This window comes from Nicotiana sylvestris, chromosome 7 (genome assembly GCF_000393655.2).
Source record: "Nicotiana sylvestris chromosome 7, ASM39365v2, whole genome shotgun sequence".
Lineage (NCBI taxonomy): Eukaryota > Viridiplantae > Streptophyta > Magnoliopsida > Solanales > Solanaceae > Nicotiana > Nicotiana sylvestris.
Window position 1 is genome coordinate 114,699,073 of NC_091063.1, and position 24,290 is coordinate 114,723,362.

General features: G+C 37.2%; 1 protein-coding gene across 2 annotated transcripts; it reads left to right on the plus strand.

Annotated features, from left to right (window-relative positions):
- The first annotated feature begins 1,535 nt into the window (after window positions 1-1,535).
- On the plus strand, window positions 1,536-11,088 carry LOC104237923 (uncharacterized). Of its 2 annotated transcripts, none has more exons than XM_009792158.1 (11): window positions 1,536-1,894; window positions 2,365-4,836; window positions 4,996-5,125; window positions 5,219-5,307; window positions 5,704-5,948; window positions 6,464-6,550; window positions 7,050-7,149; window positions 7,918-8,125; window positions 8,201-8,333; window positions 10,065-10,122; window positions 10,218-11,088. In XM_009792158.1, the coding sequence occupies exons 1-11, from the start codon at window positions 1,826-1,828 to the stop codon at window positions 10,401-10,403; spliced, it is 3,777 nt and encodes a 1,258-aa protein (XP_009790460.1). In that variant the 5' UTR covers window positions 1,536-1,825; the 3' UTR covers window positions 10,404-11,088. The 2 variants fall into 2 exon arrangements, with proteins under 2 accessions (XP_009790460.1, XP_070007071.1); XM_070150970.1 differs by having other exon boundaries at window positions 4,999-5,125.
- The last annotated feature ends 13,202 nt before the right edge of the window (window positions 11,089-24,290 follow it).

Consider the following 24,290-nt stretch of genomic DNA (forward strand, 5'->3'; position numbering starts at 1 on the left):
TTTGCCGGCCAAAATCGCCAAAATTTTAACTTTCGTCAATTCATGCCTAAAATTCTACCACGGAACTCCAAATCACATTTCGGACGCGCTCCTAAGTCCAAAATCACCTAAATGAGCCAAGAGAACCATCAAAATTTAAATTCGAGGTCGTTTACACATAAGTCAACATCCGGTCAATTTTTCCAACTTAAGCTTTCAATTAAGAGACTATGTGTCTCAATTCCCTCCGGAACCTCTCCGAACCCGAACCAACTAACCCGGTATATCACAATATAGTTGTAGGGCACAAAAGAAGCAGGAAATAGGGGAACAGGGCTATAACTCTCGAAACGATCGGCTAGGTCGTTACAAAATAAAGGCTCCAAAGGAGCTAAAACAAACCGCATATAGAAGACCTAAAAGAAAAAATTATTGCACGAATATCTTAAATATATATTTACATAATCACATTCTCGATCAATGCGAATACATGCGATCCAATAACCATCATATTAGCAATACTTTTAGTAGTAGATCTGCATACCTCATTATTAAGTGGAAATAGGTCTAAAATCTTAATGACCATTACGATTGCTTGTGGCAAAGACAAGTGATTTTTGTACAAGAACATAGCAGTTTGTTCCTTTAGCATCTGTCATGGCATAAGCTGGCGAACAAAATAAAATAAAATTTACTATATTCTTTCTTCCAAGCTTGACAATTAATTCAATTGGTAGTGAGTAAAATATTAAAACTAATATAAGTGCGGGAGAAGACAATGAAAGAATGAGAGAAGAGACCTGTCAAAATGGTTAACACAAATTTTCAAGTTGGTGAAATGTTTCGACTCCCGCAACCTATACCAAAGTTTTAATGGAATTTAAGTATCACCAAATTTGAGTTGGTCCTAATATGATGTATCTACTTTATTATTTTCAAACGGGCAATTTACTATTTTGTATTCTGTTTTAATTGAAACTATTCACTTGTATAGGAATTCTTGTAGGAACAAGATTGAGTTTAAAGGGTAAAATGATCGTGTAGTTTTAAATGAATATGGTGATAATTTAATTTTCAATTTTGAGCTTCACACATAATATAGTATGATATCACGATGTTAGTCAATGAGAACCTAATAAGGCAAAGATGGTCTCTGTCGTGCCTCCTTTATTATAAAGTAAATTATCTTACTTGATGAGTTAAAGGTATTTCTACGATAATATGAAGCTTTATTAACATACTAAAAAAGGGTAAAGTAAAACTGAATAAAATATTAGCTAGGCATGCATGGAGCTTGTGAGCTGCTGCTTCCACTAAATAAGTTCCACGTAGACTTCACATAGAGGGTTCACTCTATAACATAGTACGAACCCAAATTCTTACCCAAAAAAGAGGCGGTCATATTCACTTTTTACTTTATGTAATTATATACATAAATTATATATATATATATATATATATATATATATATATATATATATATATATACATATATATATATATTTATAGATATTCAAGTTATTTAGGTTAATTCTTCTTAATTAATTTAAAAGCTAAAAAGCCCATCAATATTACAGGGTTATTAAAGAGCAGCAGCCCTTAGACGTGAAATTTTTTGCACATAAAACACGAAGGAAGGCGAAGATCAAACAATTCTCTTTGGAGGCGCAAAGAGAATTGTGGAGGAAAGGAAGAGGAGAAATAGAAGAGGCATTGGCGTGGCTAATGAAGAGGGACGTAAAAAAGAGCAGTCTTTGACACAAGAATTAGTAGAGGCAGACATTGTGAAAATCGACCGCTGATTTGAAGTTATGTATTGACACCCACTGCCTGCATAACTCTGTCCATGGCCATCATTGAAGAACCCATCAACATCAAAACTCCTCCCAAACTCCAAGTTGATGAAAAAGTCGAGGTATGCTTCTTTTTCATGTATTGGTTTCTGGGATTTGGATTTCTTTAATTTCGGGTTTGAAATTTGTTTCATAACCTTTTTCCAAGATTCTTTTTGCCGGCACATTGCCTTAAATTTTAGGCAAACTAAGTGAGTATATCACTATGGGTAATAGGCTGTATTGTGATTGCATGCGGGTTTTCTTTACTGTAGTGAAAAGCCTTGAACTAGTAAAAACTACTAAATGAGTGATAACTGACTTTTGTTTTCTTCCTATTTGGGTTTTTCTTGGGTACATATATAGCGTCAGCATCAATGTGGTCAAAAGATTAAAAGGTTTATGGGCGCTTTCTGTATTTTTGTTCAGTCACCTGTCAAAAAAAATTTAGCTTTCGCCTACCACTGTTTGTTCATCGAGGGGTCTCGAAGGAGGAGACAGGGCTTTTTTGTTTTAATGTGTTTTTTGAAACATTATTATGATTTTTATGCAGGTTAGGAGCATCGAAAATGGATTCCTGGGTTCATGGCACTTGGCTACCGTGATTGCTTCTGATTATTTGGTTCGTCGCGTGCAGTATGATCACCTTCTATGTGATGACGGTTCCATCAACTTGATCGAGTCTGTGAATGTTTCTCCCGTGGTTGATGGGATTATTCCTGCTGATAAGGTGCCAGTTACCTATCGTGGTATCATTAGGCCTTTGCCGCCTCCAATTCAATTTGGGAGATGGGCTCTACCTTATGGACAATGTGTTGATTTATATTATCAGGATGCTTGGTGGGAAGGTGTGATTTTTGACCATGAAGATGGCGCCGAGGACCGGAGAATTTTCTTTCCAGATATGGGTGATGAAATGAAGGCTCAAGTCGCCAGTCTACGTATAACTCAAGATTGGGATGAGGTTTCGGAAGAATGGAAGCCTCGTGGTAGCTGGATGTTTCTTGAAATAATTGAGGAGATTGAGCCTCTGCACCCCCTTTTTGTCTCGGTGAAACAAATTTGGTATGAAGTGCGGGAAAAGAATGGCTATGAAAATCTTAAGGAGTGGACATCCACTTCGAGGGATATCTGGAGGATCTTGATCAAGGAAGTTGTGCTTGACAACACTATGTTAAGCGTCAAGCAAATATTTTATGAGTTGAACTCTTCATCGGACTTTGTAGGGGGAGGCCAATTGCTAGAATTTTCAAAACCTGCTCTCCAGGCTATATTGAATGTTGAAACATATTTTGATAACTCGGCCATTGTACCCTTTATTGAAGCCATATGCAATTCCGATAGTAGGGAAATGCTGTCTATGGATCAGGATGTGTCATGTCTTCAGCCTGTTGAAAAGCAAATTGTTTCAGACGGTTTTGCACCAATCGCGGAGGATGTTCCACTGAGTGGTAATGTTATGTTTAGCTCAGTTCTGCCAAGCCAAGAAGAACAACCATCTGTATCACCTACTGCTTTGTCTGTTTTACATCCCCCTAAAAATGAAATTGCTGCTACTTTCTCAATTACTAAGGGTGAAAGATCGAGTTTCACAGACTTTGAGCCTTCCAATGAGATAGATTCTAGAAAGAGCAAGCGACTTGAATGGAAGACCATGGACGATATAGCTGAGTTTTGTCCTTATGCAATTTCTAAGTACAATGAGAATCAGATGTCGAACGATAGGTCACTCTTACAAAAACTTAAGAAGCATTTGTTGTTTTTAGGATGGAAAATTGAGTTAGCAAAGAGTTTCCAAATTAGGACGCGGTACATTGCTCCCAATGGAAGGATATTTCACTCACTTCGTCAAGTTTGTAAGATGTTGGAAAAGTCAGAAACTTTTGCAGAAGGCCAAAAAACTTCATATGATAGTTCACTTGATGACCTCAAGCGGTCTACTTGTCTGGCAAAAGCTCAGCCCTCTCCTTCTCAAGGACCAATCATTGATCCTGAATTCAACCCTCAAGCTGTAATTGATTATTGTTTTTCAGCAGACAATCCTACCTATGACAATTTGAACCGTGAGGGAAAGAGTTATATGATCCTGAAAGCTAAGCAGCACCTAGTTGCAATAGAATGGAAATTATATTATCATTGGAAAGGAAACAAAAGAGAATTGCGCTACCGTTCTCCTAATGGAAAATTTTTTAATTCTCTTCTAACAGCATGCAGAGGGTGTGTGGAGCAGTTGGAAGCTGAGGGTCAGTTACTTGAATTAATTTCTCCATCAACTCTGGAATTCCAGGGAAATTTAGCACCTGGGAGGAATTCATGTAAGAAGTTATCAACGGAGACTTTTGCTGTCATGTCACTTCCGAAAGAACCTGCTCAACTTCACAAAGTCAAAGTTCGTGAAATCAGCATAAGAAGAAAGAAGAGGAGTAATCATGGTGACAGAAACGAGATATATGCAGGTGGCTGCAATATGCTGAAGAAAGGAAATGAATCCACATCTTTAAGTAGAGTAACAGATTGTATAGAATTTCAGTCTTCAGCTCGTGTGCTGCGATCAAGCAAAAGAGCTCGGCAGGCAGCTATTTCTTCTTCCTTGTATCATACACCTCGAACAGTGCTATCTTGGTTGATAGACAATAATGTGGTTCTGCCCCGTACCAAAGTGCAGTATCGTGGGAAAAAAGATGGTCGTCCAATGGCAGAAGGGCGGATCACTCGTGAAGGGATCAAATGCAGTTGCTGCCAAACAGTTTACGGAATTAGTAACTTTGAGGTGCATGCTGGAAGCAGTTGCCACAGACCTTCTGCAAACATATTTCTGGAAGATGGAAGATCTCTTCTTGAGTGCCAACTGCAGATGAAACTCAAAAATAGTGTAAGACGCACGAATAATAGACCACGTTCGTTGAAGAAGGACAGTCATCTGGGCACAAACGACTACGTGTGTTCTGTGTGCCATTATGGAGGTGAATTACTTCTCTGTGATGAGTGCCCATCTTCATTTCATTCTGGTTGCCTTGGAATGAAGGTAAAAATTTTCTTCATTGCTTTATCCTACTTCTGTTTCTTTGTCCTCTTCTGGGTCCAAATTTCAATTATATTGGTTAGACAGTGAGAGGGGAGAGCATGTTTGCATATTATCTCTGCACCTGGTTTTGATACCAACTGTGTTCTATTGCTTAAAAAGGAGGTCCCAGATGGTGACTGGTTTTGCCCATCATGCCGTTGTGAAATGTGTGGCCAGAGCAGATTTGATAAAAACAAAGACCACTTTACAGACAGCAGTGTACTTATCTGTTGTCAGTGTGAGCACAAGTGTAAGTAGCTATTCATGATTAGGCATACAGAATTTTATGAATTTGAGGATATTACTCTCTTTTGAGTTACTGATGTTGATTAATTTTGTACAGATCATGTTCGATGTGTGAGAAATAAGGGTCTTCAAAAGCTGGATAGTTATCCTGAAGGAGATTGGTTTTGCGACAAGAGATGTGAGCAGGTATTTGGTTTCCTGCCTAACACCGGGATACCAAGCATTGACATCTTGAGTAGAGAGTACAGTTGCCATTTCTTGTCAATTGTTTCATTGAAAAGTTATTCTAGTGTAGAATGCACTCATGCATTCTTTATTAACCAGTTGGGTCGTAGAAAGTTTTCTTTATTGATTTTCCCATATTCTCAATTCTGAGGAAACGTTTAAGGCATGAAAAACATGAAGTTTAACTTTTTAAAATAAATGATTGGTTACAGATGACAAAAGTTTCTCTCTCTAAATAGAAGTCAAATTGAGCTATAGGAAAGAAAGAATAAAAATATGCACCACTATTCTTTTTCTGTCCAATGAATTTTATGTTTAAGAAACATTTTCTCTGAGACAACTTAATTTCTGTTGCAGATATGTTTGGGTATCCGCCAACTTCTGGGAAAGCCAGTTATGGTGGGAGTTGATAACCTCACTTGGACTTTGTTGAAATTCTTAAAAGCTGATGATTTTGATTCTGATGCTGCTGATGATGAGTCCATACTGGAGACTTACAGCAAACTTAGTGTCGCTCTGGATGTGATGCATGAATGTTTTGAGCCTGTCAAAGAACCTTACACAAGGAGAGATCTTGTGGAAGATGTTATCTTCAGTAGATGGTTATCTCCAGCTTTTCTGCAATTCTTGAGTAACCATTATTGAATTATGTGCAAATATTTGTGTTCAACTACAAAATTATGCAAACTAAAATAATGCCTTTAATATGACACTTTCATTACTGACACACTCTCTCAATAAGGGTTAGAGTAAAGCTCCTGAGAAAAAATAAGGGTTAGAGTAGAGCTTTTTTCACCAATCATGAATTTAATTTTCCTTTTAGAACTACCACAATTAGAAGTAAGTTGAAAATGCCTTTATTACTTTTAACTATAGATGACATGGTATATCTCAACTTGAATACGGAGCCACATTAGTTCCTAAGTAGTAGTACCTAGCTGATGTTTGAGCATGTCTATTCGGTTCTCACCAGATGTCAGATTGTCTTGTGGGTTTACCAAGCAAATGTATTATTTTATCTCTTGAGTTACTTAAACACTTGACACTTCTTTCAGAGTTTGTATAAATATGCTTTAATTATTTAGGCTCTGACAAAAGTTGGAATCTGAAATTGCAGGTCGGAGCTGAATCGTTTAAATTTTCAGGGGTTTTATACTGTGCTTTTGGAAAGAAATGATGAACTGATTACAGTAGCGACTGTAAGGTATCCTTGAACCATTATATATTATTTATATCATTCAAGTATAGTTCTCTTCTTTCTATTTCAGTATTGTAGTATTTAACATATAAATACTAGTTAGGGGATTTACTGATTTCTCCTTTGGGGAAGCGGATTTGCATCAACCATGACTTATGTCACCTGTCATCGGGGAATCCTCACGAAGTGGATGAATCCCCTTTGTCCACAGTCTAGAATCCTCTAGATGCAGAGAACTCCTCCAAACCCTAGCCGTTTTATTTCTCATGGAAGACAATCCCTCTTAAACACCCATAATGGTGTTTATATTGGCTAGCTTTAGGGTTTTACGTGGACTCGTGGAGGAATAATTAATGGGCTTGTGGGTCATCTAGCACCCCTTATGGGTGGACCCAACCCATTAATATTTTCCAGCAAGTTTAAATCTCCTTAGTCTTAAAAATTAGTTGAACAGCATGTGTATTCGTTAGAAAGTAAACTGACAATTTTCCTGCTCATTTCAAAGGATTTATGGAGAAAAGGTAGCCGAGGTTCCTCTTGTGGCAACACGATTTCAGTACCGCCGACTAGGAATGTGTCGCATCTTGATGAATGAGCTTGAAAAGGTTTGCATCTATACCTTCTTTCCTTTTCCTTACCTTTTCTTCTTCTGGGGAGGGGACAGAATAGTTATTGCTGAGAGAGTGTACTTAATGGATGTGTTTAAAAGATCCCAAGAATTATTTAATTAGGCAGGTATGTTCATGAAAACTATAATTTGTAGGAAATCTTGTTTGAGTTTCTAGTCATATGCTTCTTTCCTTGCCAGGGTTGTATAATCAATATTTTGAAGGTTATTGAGTTGACTGGTTGGGGACATCTGATAGTTCTCCTGATCAGAAACATGCAATTTATAGGAGAAAAACCTTTAGTCAGTCTTAGGGTTACGCAATGCACACTTATGCTACATCTAGTTTGTTTAACAGCAAAGATGTCAAGTTCTTGTTACCAATCTAAACAAAAAGCCCTCAATTCTACTAAGAATAAGTGATTGTATGGGGCATATCACAGGGGGGATTGCAATGGTCCTGATAGCTGTGGCTATTTTTATGGTAATCTTTCTTTGTCATGATACAACAACAATGACCCAGTAAAATCCCACAAAGTGGGGTCTGGGTTCTTTGTCATGATACTGAAACAAAAACATGAAACCTTATAATTTCTCACAGAGTCTGCCGCTGTGAACTGCCAAGCTTAACATATGAAGTAGTCTTAAATATGGGGGTCTGTAATATGCAGGTAGAGGCTAATGATGAACATGCTTTGACATAGTGTGAATATATTTATCTGATCTGGTTGTGTTTCAACTAATGCTATTTTGTTATTTGTTCCAGAAACTCATGGAATTAAGAGTTGAGAGGCTAGTTTTGCCAGCTGTTTCCAGCGTGCTAAACACATGGACCACTTCATTTGGTTTCTCAGTGATGAAAGAATCTGAGAGACTGAACTTTTTGAATTACACTTTCCTTGATTTCCAGGGTACAACAATGTGTCAGAAACTCCTTCAGGATATCCCCTCAGTGGTATCAAGTGGATCAACAGGTATATAGAACTCTTCATTTACTATGAAAGGAGATGGAAATTTAATCTGCTGACTGAAAATTCTTCTTTATGCAGAAGCATATCAAACTCATTTTCAACACATAAACAGCAAGGACAATGTTGAGTTGGATGGAAACAGTGCGCTTTCTGACGTCTTCCAAGCTGCGCTAAGTGAGAGGAGTGAAATTGTGGACCAAGGATCTGCACAGTATGTTTCCTCCCTTTTTTTCTCCTGTTTTTAAAGAACTGAAGTAGGGGAATCTTAGTAGCTTAGTTGGTTGGCTACCTGAATTTTCACCTTCTTGATAAGGGTTCAATTTCCCACCTTGTAATCCCCTTCCTCATTTCCCCTTGCCCTACCCCCTATATATAATCAAAATTAAAAAATTAAAAAATTAAAAACTGAAGAAGGGAGTAATCAGAGAGCTATAATGTTCAGATCATTCAGAGTGTAACATGAAAACAGTACTAAGCTTTTGGTAACTTATTCAAGTTTGATAATGATGTCGTTGGGAGGCTGATCATGGTAACAACATAGTAATGTGTCTCAGCTAGTCCTTCAATTTAAGGTGAGGGGCTAGGGATGTGCTCTATTGGGGTTGAAAGTCCTATACTTTGGTATGTCCAGGGATGACAGATCATTTTTTTTTTAAAATTAACACCCAGCAACTGGGTACTGATCTTATAACCAAGGCAAATAGTGTTTATAACATAAGCCATCTGCCTTCAAAAGATTGACTGAGCACCTGCACTTTCCAGTCAAGATATACAAAATTTACATCAACTAACAAAACATTTAGCCTTATCACAATGTACGGGATGACATATCATTGATTAAGTGGTTTTGAGTTTTAGAAAAGCAATATATGGGACGTGATTGATTCAAATTTCTATTCATTGAGAATAAATCACAATCAGGTTGTATGTGAATGCGAGGATGCTTTTCTCAACAAAAAAAAAGAGGAAGAAAATGTACAAAAGACAGTTTTATGCATGAAAGTAGGAGTTATCTTAATGAAAGAATGTCTATTTTGTTGGTCTTTTTTCTTGGTTCTGCTGTAATACTTAAGCAACATGGTCATTGAGGATTCATATAGCCAACCCGACATCTTTGGGAATGAGGAGTTGTTATTGCTGTCGTTGTCGTGGTAATACTCAAATACATATGATTAGGCTCACTGCAAGGAAAATGTAATAAGTGTTGAATTTGGTCATGGCATATGATTAACCCAAACAAACCCACTGACCCCAACCATCCACAGTATGTAAAGGAGGAAAAAAAGCTGTGTACTTGGCTTGTCGCGTCAGATTAGCTATGGCGATTTTCAATTTTGCTTCAGTTGGTGAAAATAACTCATTGTGGTGCTTTTGAGAATTCGAAAGAAATAGTGTTTAGCTAAAAAAACTTCTCAAGTGAGTCTACTCCATATTATAACACACGCACACAGACACTGAGATACTACCGAGTGTATTACAGGTATGCCCATAACATGGTGCATACACTTTCAGATGTAAGATTATAGAGTTGGATTTACTACCCATTGTCTTTTGTGTTTTCACATTTATTCTTCAAAGAGACAGGAGGATATGAAATAGGGGATACAAAGTTTAGCAAATGAGCGTCATATAAAAAAAAATAAAAAATTAACGTCTTATTTATTGATCTACCTTTTGTATAAGATAGTTGAGTTGCAGAGAGCTGTTTGTAGTTGGATTTTGGATTGTTCAGCGAAAAAGGTCAGGTTTGATTTTGGTTTTGGAACACCAAACAGATTAGAATCCAATTGCCCACCTAGAACTTGATTGTGTTCTCCTGTTTGTTGTGTCAACCATGACAATTTCTTTCCGTCCTGGTATAACTTCATAAAGCATTGAATAAAATTCTTTTTCTTATATACCAGCAACAAGAATATTACTGACTGTTGCACTATTTTCTCAGTACACCTGGAGGATGTGAAACCTGTAATACGGATGTTCCAGCTCCCCTCGTTATTGCGGTACTTTTCCTTTGTTCAGAACATTTTGGTCTAAGAAAATTTTCTTACTCTCCAGATCCTCATCTTAAGTGTAATTTTTTATGGTCTTTGAACAGGCAAACCAACAAGCTCGTGTTGGCTGCCTGCCTTGCCAGGATGAAACTAATCTGCAATACCGAGCTGAAGCTACTGGTAGTAATGTTTTTGAAAAAGCAGCTAGTGTCGAATACAAATATTACAAGCGTAGAAGAAGATATCAGCCCGTGGAAGCTAAGCTGGTTTTGGAAGGGTTAACTGTCTAGTAAGCTGGTAAATTATTTGAAAAAGATGGCACAACCACAGAACTGTGACATCTTCCAGGATACTTATTTCAAAGGCCTAAAATCTTTTGCTTCGTTAACCTTTTCTGTCCTCCTTATAGGAGAGGAAGAGATTTTAAGGGCTGTTGGTCTCCAACTCGTATATATTCATGTACAGCTGACTATCTCTAGGTAACCCTTTAGCTAATCATGATCTCTTTTTTAATCCTGAAAGTGCAAATGTACAGAACCAAAGTCCACGGCTTGAAACATGCAATCTACTTGCACATTCTTGTTGATCTGGAATCATGAGCCTCGCGTCTTTCGTGGCAACAAGTAGAGGAACAGAGCGGTAGTTGACAGTCGTGGACAAGGGTGTGGTGAGGTTCGACTATATTTGCATTGACATGGATGCATGGTAATCGTATACTTCGTTATACACCCATAGGAAGAATGAGGCAAGGTCATTAAGGCAGTCCCAGATTGAACCGTGGGCTGGCTTTAAGTCAAAAGCCACATCTATATAAAGGTTTTCTCTATCATTCTTCTACTCTACCTTTCTGCCAATTCTTCTTCGTTTTTATATACATTGCTATTCTTCTGACAACTCCTTTCTATTTATTGTATTTAGTTCTTGTGGTAGAAGAAACCAATTAATCATTTGCCTGATAGTTTCTTGGAAACACTATGCCTACACTCGTTCCATGTCTTTTATAAAATTCTCTGGCATGATTTCACTCTTAGATTACTTCCTATAATAATTTTAGGATAGTAACATTCCAGTTCAGTGAAGTCTTCTTTGTTTTTCTAAACCGTACCAAGATATGGAGATACTTGAAAAATTGAATGGTATGAACAACCAGCATTGGAGCATTAAGATTATGTATCGATCAGCAATTTGAAGGTCTATTATGTTTGCCGATGGATAGCTTGTTGATTCATAGCAAAAATGGCTTGAAGATGATTCTGTATGCCGCTCAATGATCTTTAATGCAATGAGTAATGCCATTGCACAAAGGAATGTAACTGAGGGTGCTGGAAATAGATGATTTTTAATTAACAAGTATATTCCTTAATTTTAAAAGGGAACTTTACATAACTGTCACAGTTTAAAAGAAATATAACAAATTCTTAGCATGAAACTCAGTATTACAGTTATGACAAGAAAATATTTATATTTGTAGCACACAGTTCCATTAAAATAGGAATATTTATTATTAATCCCCAAAAATAAGCAATTGAATGGAAAGTCAAGAACGTTGTACGAAAATCATGCTTTTCTGTCTCTTTATCTATTAGCTTTCCTTCTTTTTCTTCTATCTTTCCTTTGCCTTTTGGGATTTCCTTCTTAATTTTGTTTTCTGCCGAAGCCAATATATCTTTTAAATTTGTTCCATTCGTTTTCTTTTTAATTGTTTTTCTCAAGTTTTTCTCTTTCTTCTTTCTTCCTTTCTTAATATAAAGATCTAACTTCGATAATAATATATGTTAATATACAAAATATATGTATAAAAGTATACGTCTTATTAACACATATAACATATACCAAAATTATTCATAAAAATACTTCTTTAATTAATATGACACTTGACATATGAAATATACATAAAAAGATGCATCCTAATCTAATTAAGATAGCACTAGACATATAAATATACATAAAAATACATCCTGAATTAAAATGGCACTTGGTATATAAAATATATTTGAAATATACATTAAAAATACATCTTAAAATAAGATGGCACTTCACAAATAAATATACTAAAAATATATACACAAAAATACATTTCGAATTAAAGTGATACTTGATATACAAAGTATAAAAGACGAATAAATCAATACATCTTGAGTTAGGTGGCATTCACATATGCAAGAAATGTTTATAATATGCTTATTAAATATTGAACTTAATTTTTATAATATGCTAATAATAATAAAAAAGGTCCTCTTTATAGAATAAACAAGAAATGTTTCTATTTTTATAATAATAGTTAAAATAGGATCAAGCATGTAAAAAACTCGTTTTATTAGAATGGATAATTCCAAGCCTATTTTTTATCAAGTAAATGAACTTGGTGAAATTTGCTTTACATTGCGCTGGCTGGTGTGATTGAGCTAATAGTGTCTTGCAGTTGAATCACTTCTCCACGTCGTCGTTCTTGATTGTCAACAGAAAACTATGGCTTGTTTTTCTGTTTCATTTGCATCTTATCTTGAGGCTTGCCAATTTACTTCAAAATTTTATTTTTTAGGAAATGTTGGCAACTTCTCTATTGCTTTATTCGTTCTTATTGTAACATTAATGGGCTTCTTCATGCCTAGCAGGTTTCACATATGCCCTCAATACGTCATATGATTTGTACAACTACTATCAGTCAGCCAAGATTTAGACCAAACTGAATGACGAATTAGTCGTCTACTTCATACTTTTGGGATTTGTTTTTCAAACACAGCTTCATGATCAAGTTGGTTATAGATAATTTTCCTTGCTTTAAGTCTTGTAGTTGGTTGCCAAGATTTCTTCAACCATAAATCTCGCCTCATGGGCCTCCATTTCTTTATGCCCGCAAGATATTTAGTAATTATGCTAAGGTAATCTTGGACAGATCCTTTATTTTTTTTAAGGTAGTTATGGATGCTTCATATCATTTTTTTTAAGGTAGTTATGGATGCTTCATATCTTTTAAGCATCGTCATAAGAATTCATTTTAACAATGCCAAGCAACCTTACCTTGTTAAAAATGTCAAGCAATTGTTCTTTCTTTGACGGTGTCAAATTCTTTCCTTTTTTGCAACTCAGATTTCTTACTAAATGTAGCAACTGCATGCCTCATACTTTCATATCCTATATTTATTTCCTTCAAATAATCCTAATTTCTTTTGCTGATTTGAGAGTCATAATTTTCTTTGAAATTATTGCAGACACTAGCAAATAATTTTATTTTACCTTTGACTTTTCAATTTTCTTTTTCTTATAGCTCTTGATCTATGCCACAATTGCTTATTGGGCAATAATATAATACCATAATCTTTTTGTTAGATAATTACATAAATAATATAAATTAGTCCTAGTCCCGCATAGAATAGGAGTATGATATGTATTGTATAAATATGCACATTATAATCAAATAGAAGATCAATAATAATATTTTCTCCCGTACTTTCTCACATGGTATCAGGGCATTAGTGAGAAAAGATCATTGTGAATCATTCAAGCGTAACCGTAAAGAAAAATCTTAGTCATCGTGCAATTTTTCCGGTGACCTAAGGCTTATCTATGTGAAAGTCACTTTCTGTCGTTGTTGTGTAAAAACCAATACCACTATGAGGTAGATCACACTCCGGCGACCAACCTCAGAAAATTTCTCCGGCAGAAAAGCTGCCACGCGCCTCCACGCGCCGTCAATAGAAAATTTTCCGGCGAGGGTTCCGACCCACGCGCCGACGCGTGGGCCACTTTCTGGATGTTTTTTTGCAATACTTCTTCAGGATAATTTGCTCGCCTCAAAATTTGCGAGTCTACCCATCTAGTTTAAATCAAATTTTGACTACTTTTTTTATTTTTACGGTGTGCACAGTGATTTTTTCCCCGTGAACAGTAATTCCAAGAAATATTTTGCTTTTTCCGGCGTAAACATTATAATGACATTTATATTAGAAGTCTTTGACTCACAATCCATTGTATCCAATCCAGATGGTTTCTTTACCGAATTATATTGAGTCCCTTCAATACAAAGCATGTACACAGACATCTTCAGGGATAGCTTCCGTTGTTCAAACACATAGTAGTGTGACTTATATCTCCCAATCATCAACCTCTGAGTCTTGGGTCATTGATTCAGGTGCATCTGATCATATTTCTGGTAACAAATCTCTTTTCACTACTATTACATGTTCTCAATCTCTTCTAGCAGTCACAATGGCTAACATATCTCAAACCATGGCAATTGGAATAGGCCAAGCAAGTTCACTTCCTTCCCTACCTTTAGATTCAGTTCTTTATGTTTCCGGTAATTCTTTTAATCTCATAGCTGTTAGTCGCTTAACCAAATCAATTAAATGCTCTATTTTATTTCTTGATGACCTTGTTTTTATATAGGAACGCAGTACAGGGCGGATCATTGGTACCGGGCGTGAATCAAATGGACTTTATTACCTTATCCTTGTAAAATCACATGGACTCACATCTTGTCTTCCTTCAACAACTTGCCATGTTACTGATGTCACACCTCCTTTTTCCGCACCCGCGAGGGTGCAGGGGAGTTTTTTCCAATTAAAGGACAATCGAAAACGGGATCGGTTTATTTATTTCAGAGTCGCCACTTGGGAGATTTAGGGTGTCCCAAGTCACCAATTTTAATCCCGAATCGAGGAAAAGAATGACTCTATATTACAGTCTGCGTACCAGAAATCCGGATAAGGAATTCTGTTAACCCGGGAGAAGGTGTTAGGCATTCCCGAGTTCCGTGGTTCTAGCACGGTCGCTCAACTGTTATATTTGGCTTATTTATCTGATTTTAAATACAATTATGAACCAATGTGCCAATTTTAACTTTTTACCGCTTTATTATTATTATTTTAAAAGAATGTGAACATCGCTTTAAAACATGTCTTTGGACTGCGTCACATGAAATGCACCCACAATCCGGAACATATTTTATTTGATGTTTTGGGATTTGGATCTGGGTCGCATGAAATGCACACCCAAGTTTAAGAAAGTAGATTATTAAACACGCGCCTAAAGAGACTATCGTGTTATTATTTTGGGAAGACCACGAAATTCGCTAAGCGGCCCTCCTGAATTCTAAGTAAATTTAAAACAAGTATTTACTGAGGGCCCCGCAATTTGCATTTTTTGTTTGTCGAGGCTCGTCCCATTTATTTTTTTTAAAATGAATTTGCAACGTTATGGAAATGCATCTCAGGCCACGCCACAATCAATGCGCCCGTGACTAGAGACATATTTCGACTCCGTTGAGATTTGGATTTGGGTCACATAAATGTGCACCCGAGTTTAGGGAGATAACATTATTAAAGGCGCGCCTAAAGCAACTAGCGCATTATTATTTTGGGGTAGGGCCGTGAAATTTGCTAAACGGCCCGTCTCGGAATCTAAGTATTTAATACATATATTTTGTGAGGGCTCCGCAATCTGTACATTTTTATTTGGCGAAGCTAGTCTCGTTTTTTATTTTATTTATTTATTTAATTTTTTTTTAAAGGATGCCATTTTTACGCCTTTAACAATACTAAACCTTACGACTTCTTTACAACTAAAACCTCATAACTCGTCAAAATTTAATAAAATGAGTCTAGTGAATGGGTGTTTCGGAAGTGGTAACAACAAGTACTAATGCTAATTTTGTCCGAATGACCTAAGCAAAGGAAAGGACGAACAGATTAACGTCAAACTTGTGTCATAGAACAACTAGTCCAACTTAATTAAATGACATCGGATAAACAAGAATCGCGTAACGCAAAATGAGCAAAAATGCATACGATGAAAACATAAGCAGAAAATTATCATACCAACTTCTATATTGCATCTTTGAACATTTAACGTAACATTTCCTTATCTAATACTTGAGGTTTACTAACCTTTGAACCTCGGCAAACTCAGGACGACAAACACGACCCCGACGGGACTCAAGCCGGACTTCTCTGAACGAAGAACAACGACGGAACCTCGGACAAACACCTCGACGTACCGGACCTCGATGAACCAAAGACGACCTTGATGGAAATAGAAAGCTCGGACCCACAACTGTCAACAACCAAGGATTGTTTGGTTGCTGCTGTATTTTTCCGGCGCAACACCTGGTACGTGAAGCTGCAGCAGGAGGGGGTCGTTTGGGCAGTTGAAGAAGAAGTCGATAGGGCTGAACGACGAGCAGCAGGGGTTATGGGGAAGCTGGAAGGGTCGTTTGGTGATGGTCAATAAAACAGTAATGGAGGACTGCCGGTGGTTGTAGGCAATGGGGAAGGCGACGGTGGGAGGTGCGACTGGAGGTGGTCGCAGGTTTCAGGCGGTGGTTATGGCATTGGGGGAGTAGTCGACGATGGAGCTAGGAGGAGGAGGAGTGGTCGTGGGCTTGTAGTTTGGGCAGTAGGGTTTGCGGGTGGTTTCTGGAGGTGGAAGGGTCCGTTTGTGGTGGTGTTGAGACGTGTATGGAGCTGGTTCCAATGGAGGGGGCTGGTAGCGGCGACAATGGCGGTAATGGAGGTTGCTAGTGGCGGGCTGCTTGGACAGAAAAGATGGATCAGTGGTGGTGGGTCGTTGATGCTGCAGCTGTTCCGACGAGGAAGCAACAGCAGCTGCTGCGTGATAGCAGCGGACGTGGGGGTCGTTTGACTTGAGGAAGTCGGAAATGGTGGTTTTGGCGATGGTTATGGCGTTGGAGTTTTGGAGGGGACGGGTGGTGTTCGGACGGTGTCGAGGGTCTGGTTTTTCCGGTGGTTGACGATGGAGGAGTTGGGTTGGGTAGTGGTCGACGAGCCTGTTTGCTAGGGTTTTCTTTTGTTTCTTCTTTCAAAGAGAAAGAAGACGATGCACAGTACCCCCCCCCCCAAATTCAAAAGTCTGTCCGTGTGTTTTGTAGTTTTCTGCCAAGAAAAATGAGCCCCACGCGTGGTGGGGTTCAAGGTTTGTGTCCCCCACGCGTGGTGGGGTTCCCCATGTGTCGTGGACTCGGTTTATTATGGGCTAGGTCCGAAAATTAGGCCTAAAACCGGGTAGTTTGAACCCGAATATTATTCTTTTGCCCGGATCCGAGAATAAGAACACGACGTTGCTTAACTAGTCCTGTGTAAGCAAAATAACTACCAAAAATAGGACTAATATTTAAACAAAATTATATCTTTTTTTAAATATTTTTCAAGATTTAAAATAGCTACAAAATATTAATAAAACTATTTTTTTGTAATTTTCGTTTTTTAATAAAGACAAAATATAAAGTAATATTTTTGTATTTTTCCAAAATTAAAATGACTACAAAACATTAATAGAATTATATTTTTTGTAATTTTTGAATTTATATAAAGTACCAAAATAAAGTGCAATTTTTTGTATTTTTCAAATTTATGAGAAATACATAAACTAAAATTTATATATGTATTTTTGTGATTTTTTCTTTTTGCAACGAAATAAAGTAAAATAGTTAAAATGACTATATTAGACCTAAATTACATATTTAAGCTAAAAATGTAAAAATTCTCGGGGAGGGTCAAAAATCAGGTGTCTACAGCTGCCCCTCTTTGACTGGAAACACGAAGAGTTTTCCGACAAAGAACGACTAGACATGTTTTTGACCCGACCATTACTTGGACGGACTACACTAAGGAAAGGGAGGGAATGTGACCGAGCCCTGGTATCTGAGCTGCCTACATATCCTTGGTTATACAGGAATCAGGCCACGTGTAGTTCAGATATGAGAGATGGTGGAGTGTACCGAGGTGAAGAGCCGATCGAGGTGCCGTTCCGTTGAGGTTCCGGTCCGCGGTCCTGTCATTACAACAAAAATGAAAACTGAAAAAGACTAACTAAGCCTATCAGCTACTAGTTACAAGGATTCCTATCTCTAAGTCTTCTGAAACTTGATCTTGAGTCTTGAATGGTGCTTCATACAGACTTTGGATTTGAACCTTGATACTTGCTAGTTGTAGGCGCTAGTTCTTGAGCAGATCACATCTGTTCTCCACATCCGTGCTTCGGATTCATTCATTTTTCTCTTTTTTCTTTTTTTTTTTTTTTTTTGTCTTTGTGACTAGCTTTCGTTGACTATCTCAGACTGTTGACTCGCATTTTTGAGGCGAGCTTCTTGTTGTTTCTAACTTGGATTGAATGCTGGGGATTTTGTTGTAGCCTTCTGCCTCCAATGGGTTACGGCTTGACTTTGAACGATGCTCCGCTGTTCTACGGGCGAACCCCTAACTTCTTCAATCTTTGACATATAACAACCTCCGCTCTACAGGCAGGCTCCTGACAACCAAAACAAACAACATAAATGAAATTTCCTAACCCAGTTTGCACTGGGAAGGTTTGTGAGTTGTTAGCAAAATTGTAACCCACTGATACTGCTGATGCAGTGCTGAGAGTGAACTAAAGACTAGACTAGTATGTGCATCTCCTACGGGTAAAATCTCAATTTAGGACGTGAGTCTCCTAAAATAAAATATATCCTAGGAGAAGGTTCGTCAGACTAGGTCTCTATCTTAGGAGAAAAATTCGTCAGACTAAGATTTTGATCCTAGGAGAAGGTTCATCAGACTAGGTCATTTTTTGTTTTTTGGTTATCTTAGGAGAAAGATTCATCAGACTAAGATTTTGATCCTAGGAGAAGGTTCGTCAGACTAGGTCTCTATCTTAGGAGAAAAATTCGTCAGACTAAGATTTTGATCCTAGGAGAAGGTTCATCAGACTAGGTCATTTTTTGTTTTTTGGTTATCTTAGGAGAAAGATTCATCAGACTAAGATTTTGATCCTAGGAGAAGGTTCGTCAGACTAGGTCTCTATCTTAGGAGAAAAATTCGTCAGACTAAGATTTTGATCCTAGGAGAAGGTTCATCAGACTAGGTCATTTTTTGTTTTTTGGTTATCTTAGGAGAAAGATTCATCAGACTAAGATTTTGATCCTAGGAGAAGGTTCGTCAGACTAGGTCTCTATCTTAGGAGAAAAATTCGTCAGACTAAGATTTTGATCCTAGGAGAAGGTTCATCAGACTAGGTCATTTTTTGTTTTTTGGTTATCTTAGGAGAAAGATTCATCAGACTAAGATTTTGATCCTAGGAGAAGGTTCGTCAGACTAGGTCTCTATCTTAGGAGAAAAATTCGTCAGACTAAGATTTTTATCCTAGGAGAAGGTTCATCAGACTAGGTCATTTTTTGTTTTTGTTTTTTATATCTTTAACAACCACTTAGGAGGAAATGCATCTCCTACGGGTGAAACTAAAATGAACTTAGGACGAAATGCGTCTCCTATGGGTAAAACTTAAACTTAGGAGGAAATGCGTCTCCTATGGGTAAAAGTGAACTTAGGAGGAAATGCATCTCCTATGGGTGAGACCAAAACAAACCTAGGAGGAAATGCGTCTCCTATGGGTAAAACTAAAACAACCTTAGGAGGAAATGCATCTCCTATGGGTTGAAACTAAAACAATCTTAGGAGGAAATGCATCTCCTATGGGTAAGACTCAAACTTAGGAGGAAATACATCTCCTATGGGTGAAACTAAAACGAACTTAGGAGGAAATGCATCTCCTATGGGTAAAACTCAAACTTAGGAGGAAATGCGTTTCCTATGGGTAAAACATAAACTTAGGAGGAAATGCATATCCTATGGGTGAAACTAAAACAAACCTAGGAGGAAATGCGTCTCTTATGGGTAAAAATAAAACAACCTTAGGAGGAAATGCATCTCCTATGGGTGAAACTAAAACAAACCTAGGAGGAAATGCATCTCCTATGGGTGAAACTAAAACAATCTTAGGAGGAAATGCATCTCCTATGGGTGAAACTAAAACAATCTTTGGAGGAAATGCATCTCTTATGGGTAGAACTCTCATGATTTCAAACTAGGAAGTGCGTCTCCTATTAATGGAACCTTCGCTTTCTTTTTTTTTGAATTATTTACTTACCTGTGTTGTCCTCCGTCGAAACTGTTGGGGATTATTTAGATGGGATGACTTTTTACCCTTTTTTCTTTTTTTTTCATTATTATCTTTTTATTCTTATTTTTTTATTATTTTATTCCTTTTTTTTTTTTGCTTTTGCATAGCTTCTTCCTTCGAAGACTACCTCCCTTGAGATTCGTTTTGCCTTTCCCCGAAAGGAACCGCTGAGGATACCGACTTTCCAACCTTGTGTTGGACTCCTCGCAACTGCTAGGGATAACACTGTTGGGGAATTATTTACTTACCTGTTGGGGGGTAAAATGTTATCAGCTGGGGGTACCTGACTTCCAGAAAATTTTCTAAATGGAAGGAAATTTTTCTGCCCCAGTTTGATAATATCCCTTGTGGCATGCGTTTCTGTCATCAATGCCATCTCTTCTACCTGCTTCAAATCAAACAAAAATTGTTAGTTTAAAACGCGGTGGTTGGTTGTGATGGAGTTACCCTTTCTCCTTCCTTGCTCTGTGCTCCACAACTTGTTGGGGATGATATTATTTGCTGGGGATATCCCTCTTCTTTTGTGGCATAGCCCGGAAACTGGCTTTTCCCCGACTTTTAATCTCGTATGAATTTTCCAAATATGCTCACTGCTCTCCTTGCTTTGTTCACGGGCCTTGGCCTTGAGGTTTATAACCTTGGTTTTGGCAAGGATATCCCTCTTGACACTCGTCAATCCTTTTGTCAATTCCCTTTTGCTGGGGATATGTTTTTCTTGACATTGGCCTCGCGCTTGTTCCTTGCTGACTATACCATTTGGATGTACTAGTCAGATCTCATTTCGTATAATCGGAAAGCTGATGGCATATTTTGAAGTCAATTCACTTGTTCTGACCAGACAGACTCTATTGGGGATTTTTCTATGAAAGGAAAAAGATAAAAGGGAACAGAATAAAAAGACAGGAAAAAAATGACTCTTTAACAAAAGAAACTATAAATAAAAACCTATCAAATGCAGATACCGACTCTAATGGTCATGACATGCATATGTGGCCTATCCTCCGCCGTCAATCATCTTTCAAGATCTTCAATTGGCAATTCCCCATCTGATTCTCAATCCTATTCGACTTGTAGTGCCCGAAGGGTTTTCACTATCAAGTCTCTCTCATTTTTGGTTCTTCTCTCAGCTTTCATCGCCTTATGGTGCCTGTGAAGGTTTTCACCAATAAGACTATCTCGTTTTATATCTCTCTCCAGCTGGGGATTTGGAGTGTTGCTGGTATGACTCTTTCTGTTGGAGATTAGAGTCCTTTCTGCAGTGGAACAGAATGTTATGTTCACCGGTAAGACTCTTCATTTGTCTGACTTGGCATTTTTTAAAGACTGATCAGAAGGTCTTTCTTTGGACCGTAATGTGGGTTTTGGATAGGCTGGAAAGAAAGGGTATAAAAGGCTCAAAAATACATTAATTTCGGGTTATTAGTTACAACCTTCGGAATTAGATTTATTTACAACAAACGCAACCTTTGTCCCAGTTTCTTGCTTGGGGATATTTTAATTGATTTTTTTTCATTTTTCAAAACTATGACCGAGCCGTGAAGCGCCTACGTATCCTCTTTGAGGAATCAAGTCAAACGTAGTTCCCAATTCCTCTTTTTCATTTGACTTTCTTTTTTTCTTTGTTATCATTTTCTTTTCTTTTCTTTTCTTTTTTTCTCTTTTTTTTCGTTTTGTTGTTTTCTTTCTTTCTCTCTCTTTTTTTCGTTGCCACTGATTCCGAACGAGGGGTATGAAAGAAAATAAATAAGGCTCAAAAGGGGTTAACGAAGGATAAAATGTTTAGGTAGCAGAACAAAATGCCTTCGTCATTCCAGTCTTCAAAACATGCCAAGTGCAAACAACACAATTGAACATAGATTTATAATCTCTTCCGATGGTGCTGGACTTTGACAATTATGTTAAACATTTTCTTTGTCGTTTCTAAAGCACCGTTGGGCGACACTCTCATTATCATGAATGACTCTCATGCCCATTTGGCGAATCTTGCTTTTAACAGTTTTCTTTGTGTTTAACTTGCCCCAGTTCCACATGACTCGGGCTTCAAATAATCCCAAACCGTTCTTATTTCCTTTGAATGCTTTGATCACCTTCCCAGGGTTTTATGATTAACTTTTAAGATTAGGCCCAAACTGGGTGCATGTCATGTCTCTAGAATCGGCATTGAACGAAATGATAAAAGGACTAAACAAAAAGACGACTGGAACTTAACAAAAGACCGGCTTTGCATTAGACTACCGGCGAAATGGTTTGAATAATAAAACAAACAAAACAACCAAAATAAAATCCTAACACAACCTCGACAAAACTTAAACAAACTGATATGACAAAATGGAAAGATAAGAAGGTTTGACGCCAGAAAATATTCTGATTACAACTCTAAGAATAATCCGGACAACAGAAATGACAACAAAATAAGCCACCACCAGCTTCTCTTTTGCTAACCAAGGAACGGAGCGTGCTCCCACTTTATCAAAACTGGCATCTTAGCCACTGAGCTTCGCATCAATACTGTCAAGACCATTACCAGCTTCAATATCATCAATCTCCGTCAACAAGTTTCCAACAGGATTCGAATGCTTCTGTCATCAGGCCTGATCCCCGCAGAGTGTGCATCATGAGGTGCAAGTAAAGGATTCTGGGTGTCATTGTCCGGCTTACCACAAACCAACCACCTTAACTTTGTGATTCAAAATGAAACAGGTTAAAATGGACTCAGTCCGTCCCCATTATTAACAACATTTTTTCTTTTCTTTTTTTTTTCATTTTTCTTTTTTTTGATTTTTTTTCAATTTTTTTTCTTTCTTTTTTTTTTTTCGTTTTTTTTCATTTCGTTTTTTTTTCATTCTCTTTTTTTCATTCTCTTTTTTTTTTTGCTTTTCTTTTTGTTGTGGTCGAATCTTATGGAGATTGCCTACGTATCATGACCCCGCATGAATCAGACCTTGCGTAGTTCGGGCCGATAAAAGATAAACAACAATGAACATTTTTCAATTTTCATATTAAAACAAACTGGGTTTCGAGGATTTAAAGATGACCCACAAACTTGAAAATCAAACAACCCGCATATTCTAATCAAAAGATTTATGAAATCAAAAAACAAAAGGCTAGCTCCCTATGTTCGACAAATGCAACCAAATGGTTATTTTTGCAAATGTGGCCCCTTCTAAATTTCACATGAATTTTTGAGGCCGGGGAGGATTATTTTATGACACTTTACACACTTGTCCATTCTTTTACGAAAATAACCTTTCGACAACTGAAAGATACTCTAAGGCTATTTCGGCAAGAACGGTTTAAGATGCGGCCGAAGCTGGCTCGGCTTATTATGACAAAATCCAAACGGTATTCACCTGACCGCCGACTCTTTGTTTTTTTCAAATTATAATAAAATCTGGTGTTGCAAACACGGCCTTCAGCGCCTCGGGGACGAAGGTTATAAGGCTGTGTGGGTCCACTGGACCAAATCTTAAAAATGACCCGAAGGTGGCTGTTTATGCAAAGTCAGCCTTCCGGCGTCCCTTTCGGGAACATTCGGCTATTTATGACAAAACAGCATCACGTGACTTCTTTATTAAAACTTGACATATATATTTTCCGTTATTTATTTGTTTTTGGTTATTTTAGCAAAATGGTGGGGTTGGACCCGATGAGGGTTGCCTACGTATCTCACATCCGGTGAGAATCAAACCCGCGTAGTTCGGGCCAATAAACTATTTTTGAGAAGACCCTTTTCCATTTTCTATTCTTTTTTTATAGCAAACAAACAAACTATTATTTTCATTCATAACAAACAAACTAACTAACGTAAAACATTCCTTCTTTTTTTTCATTTGTTTTTCTTATTCCAAAGAAAAAGAATTTTTTTTGGAATTTTTACCTTTAATAAAAGAAATGCTTTAAAAAAAGTATTTTTTTGAATTTTGAATTTTCTAAAGAAGAATCAAAATATTTTCGGATTTTTTATTTATCTATTTTATCTTTTTGAATTTTGAATTTTCTTTTGAATTTTTTTTGGATTATATATATACTTATTTTGGAACAAATAATAAAATCACATTCAACGTCCGACTCTTTTTATTTTTATTTTTGGCATTTTCATAGACAAACAAAATCAAATAAAATAAAACATTTTAAAAACCAGACTCTTTTTCATTTTCATTTTCATGGCAAAACAAACTATTTTCTTTTCTATATTTTTTGAAAAAAAACAAGACAGAACA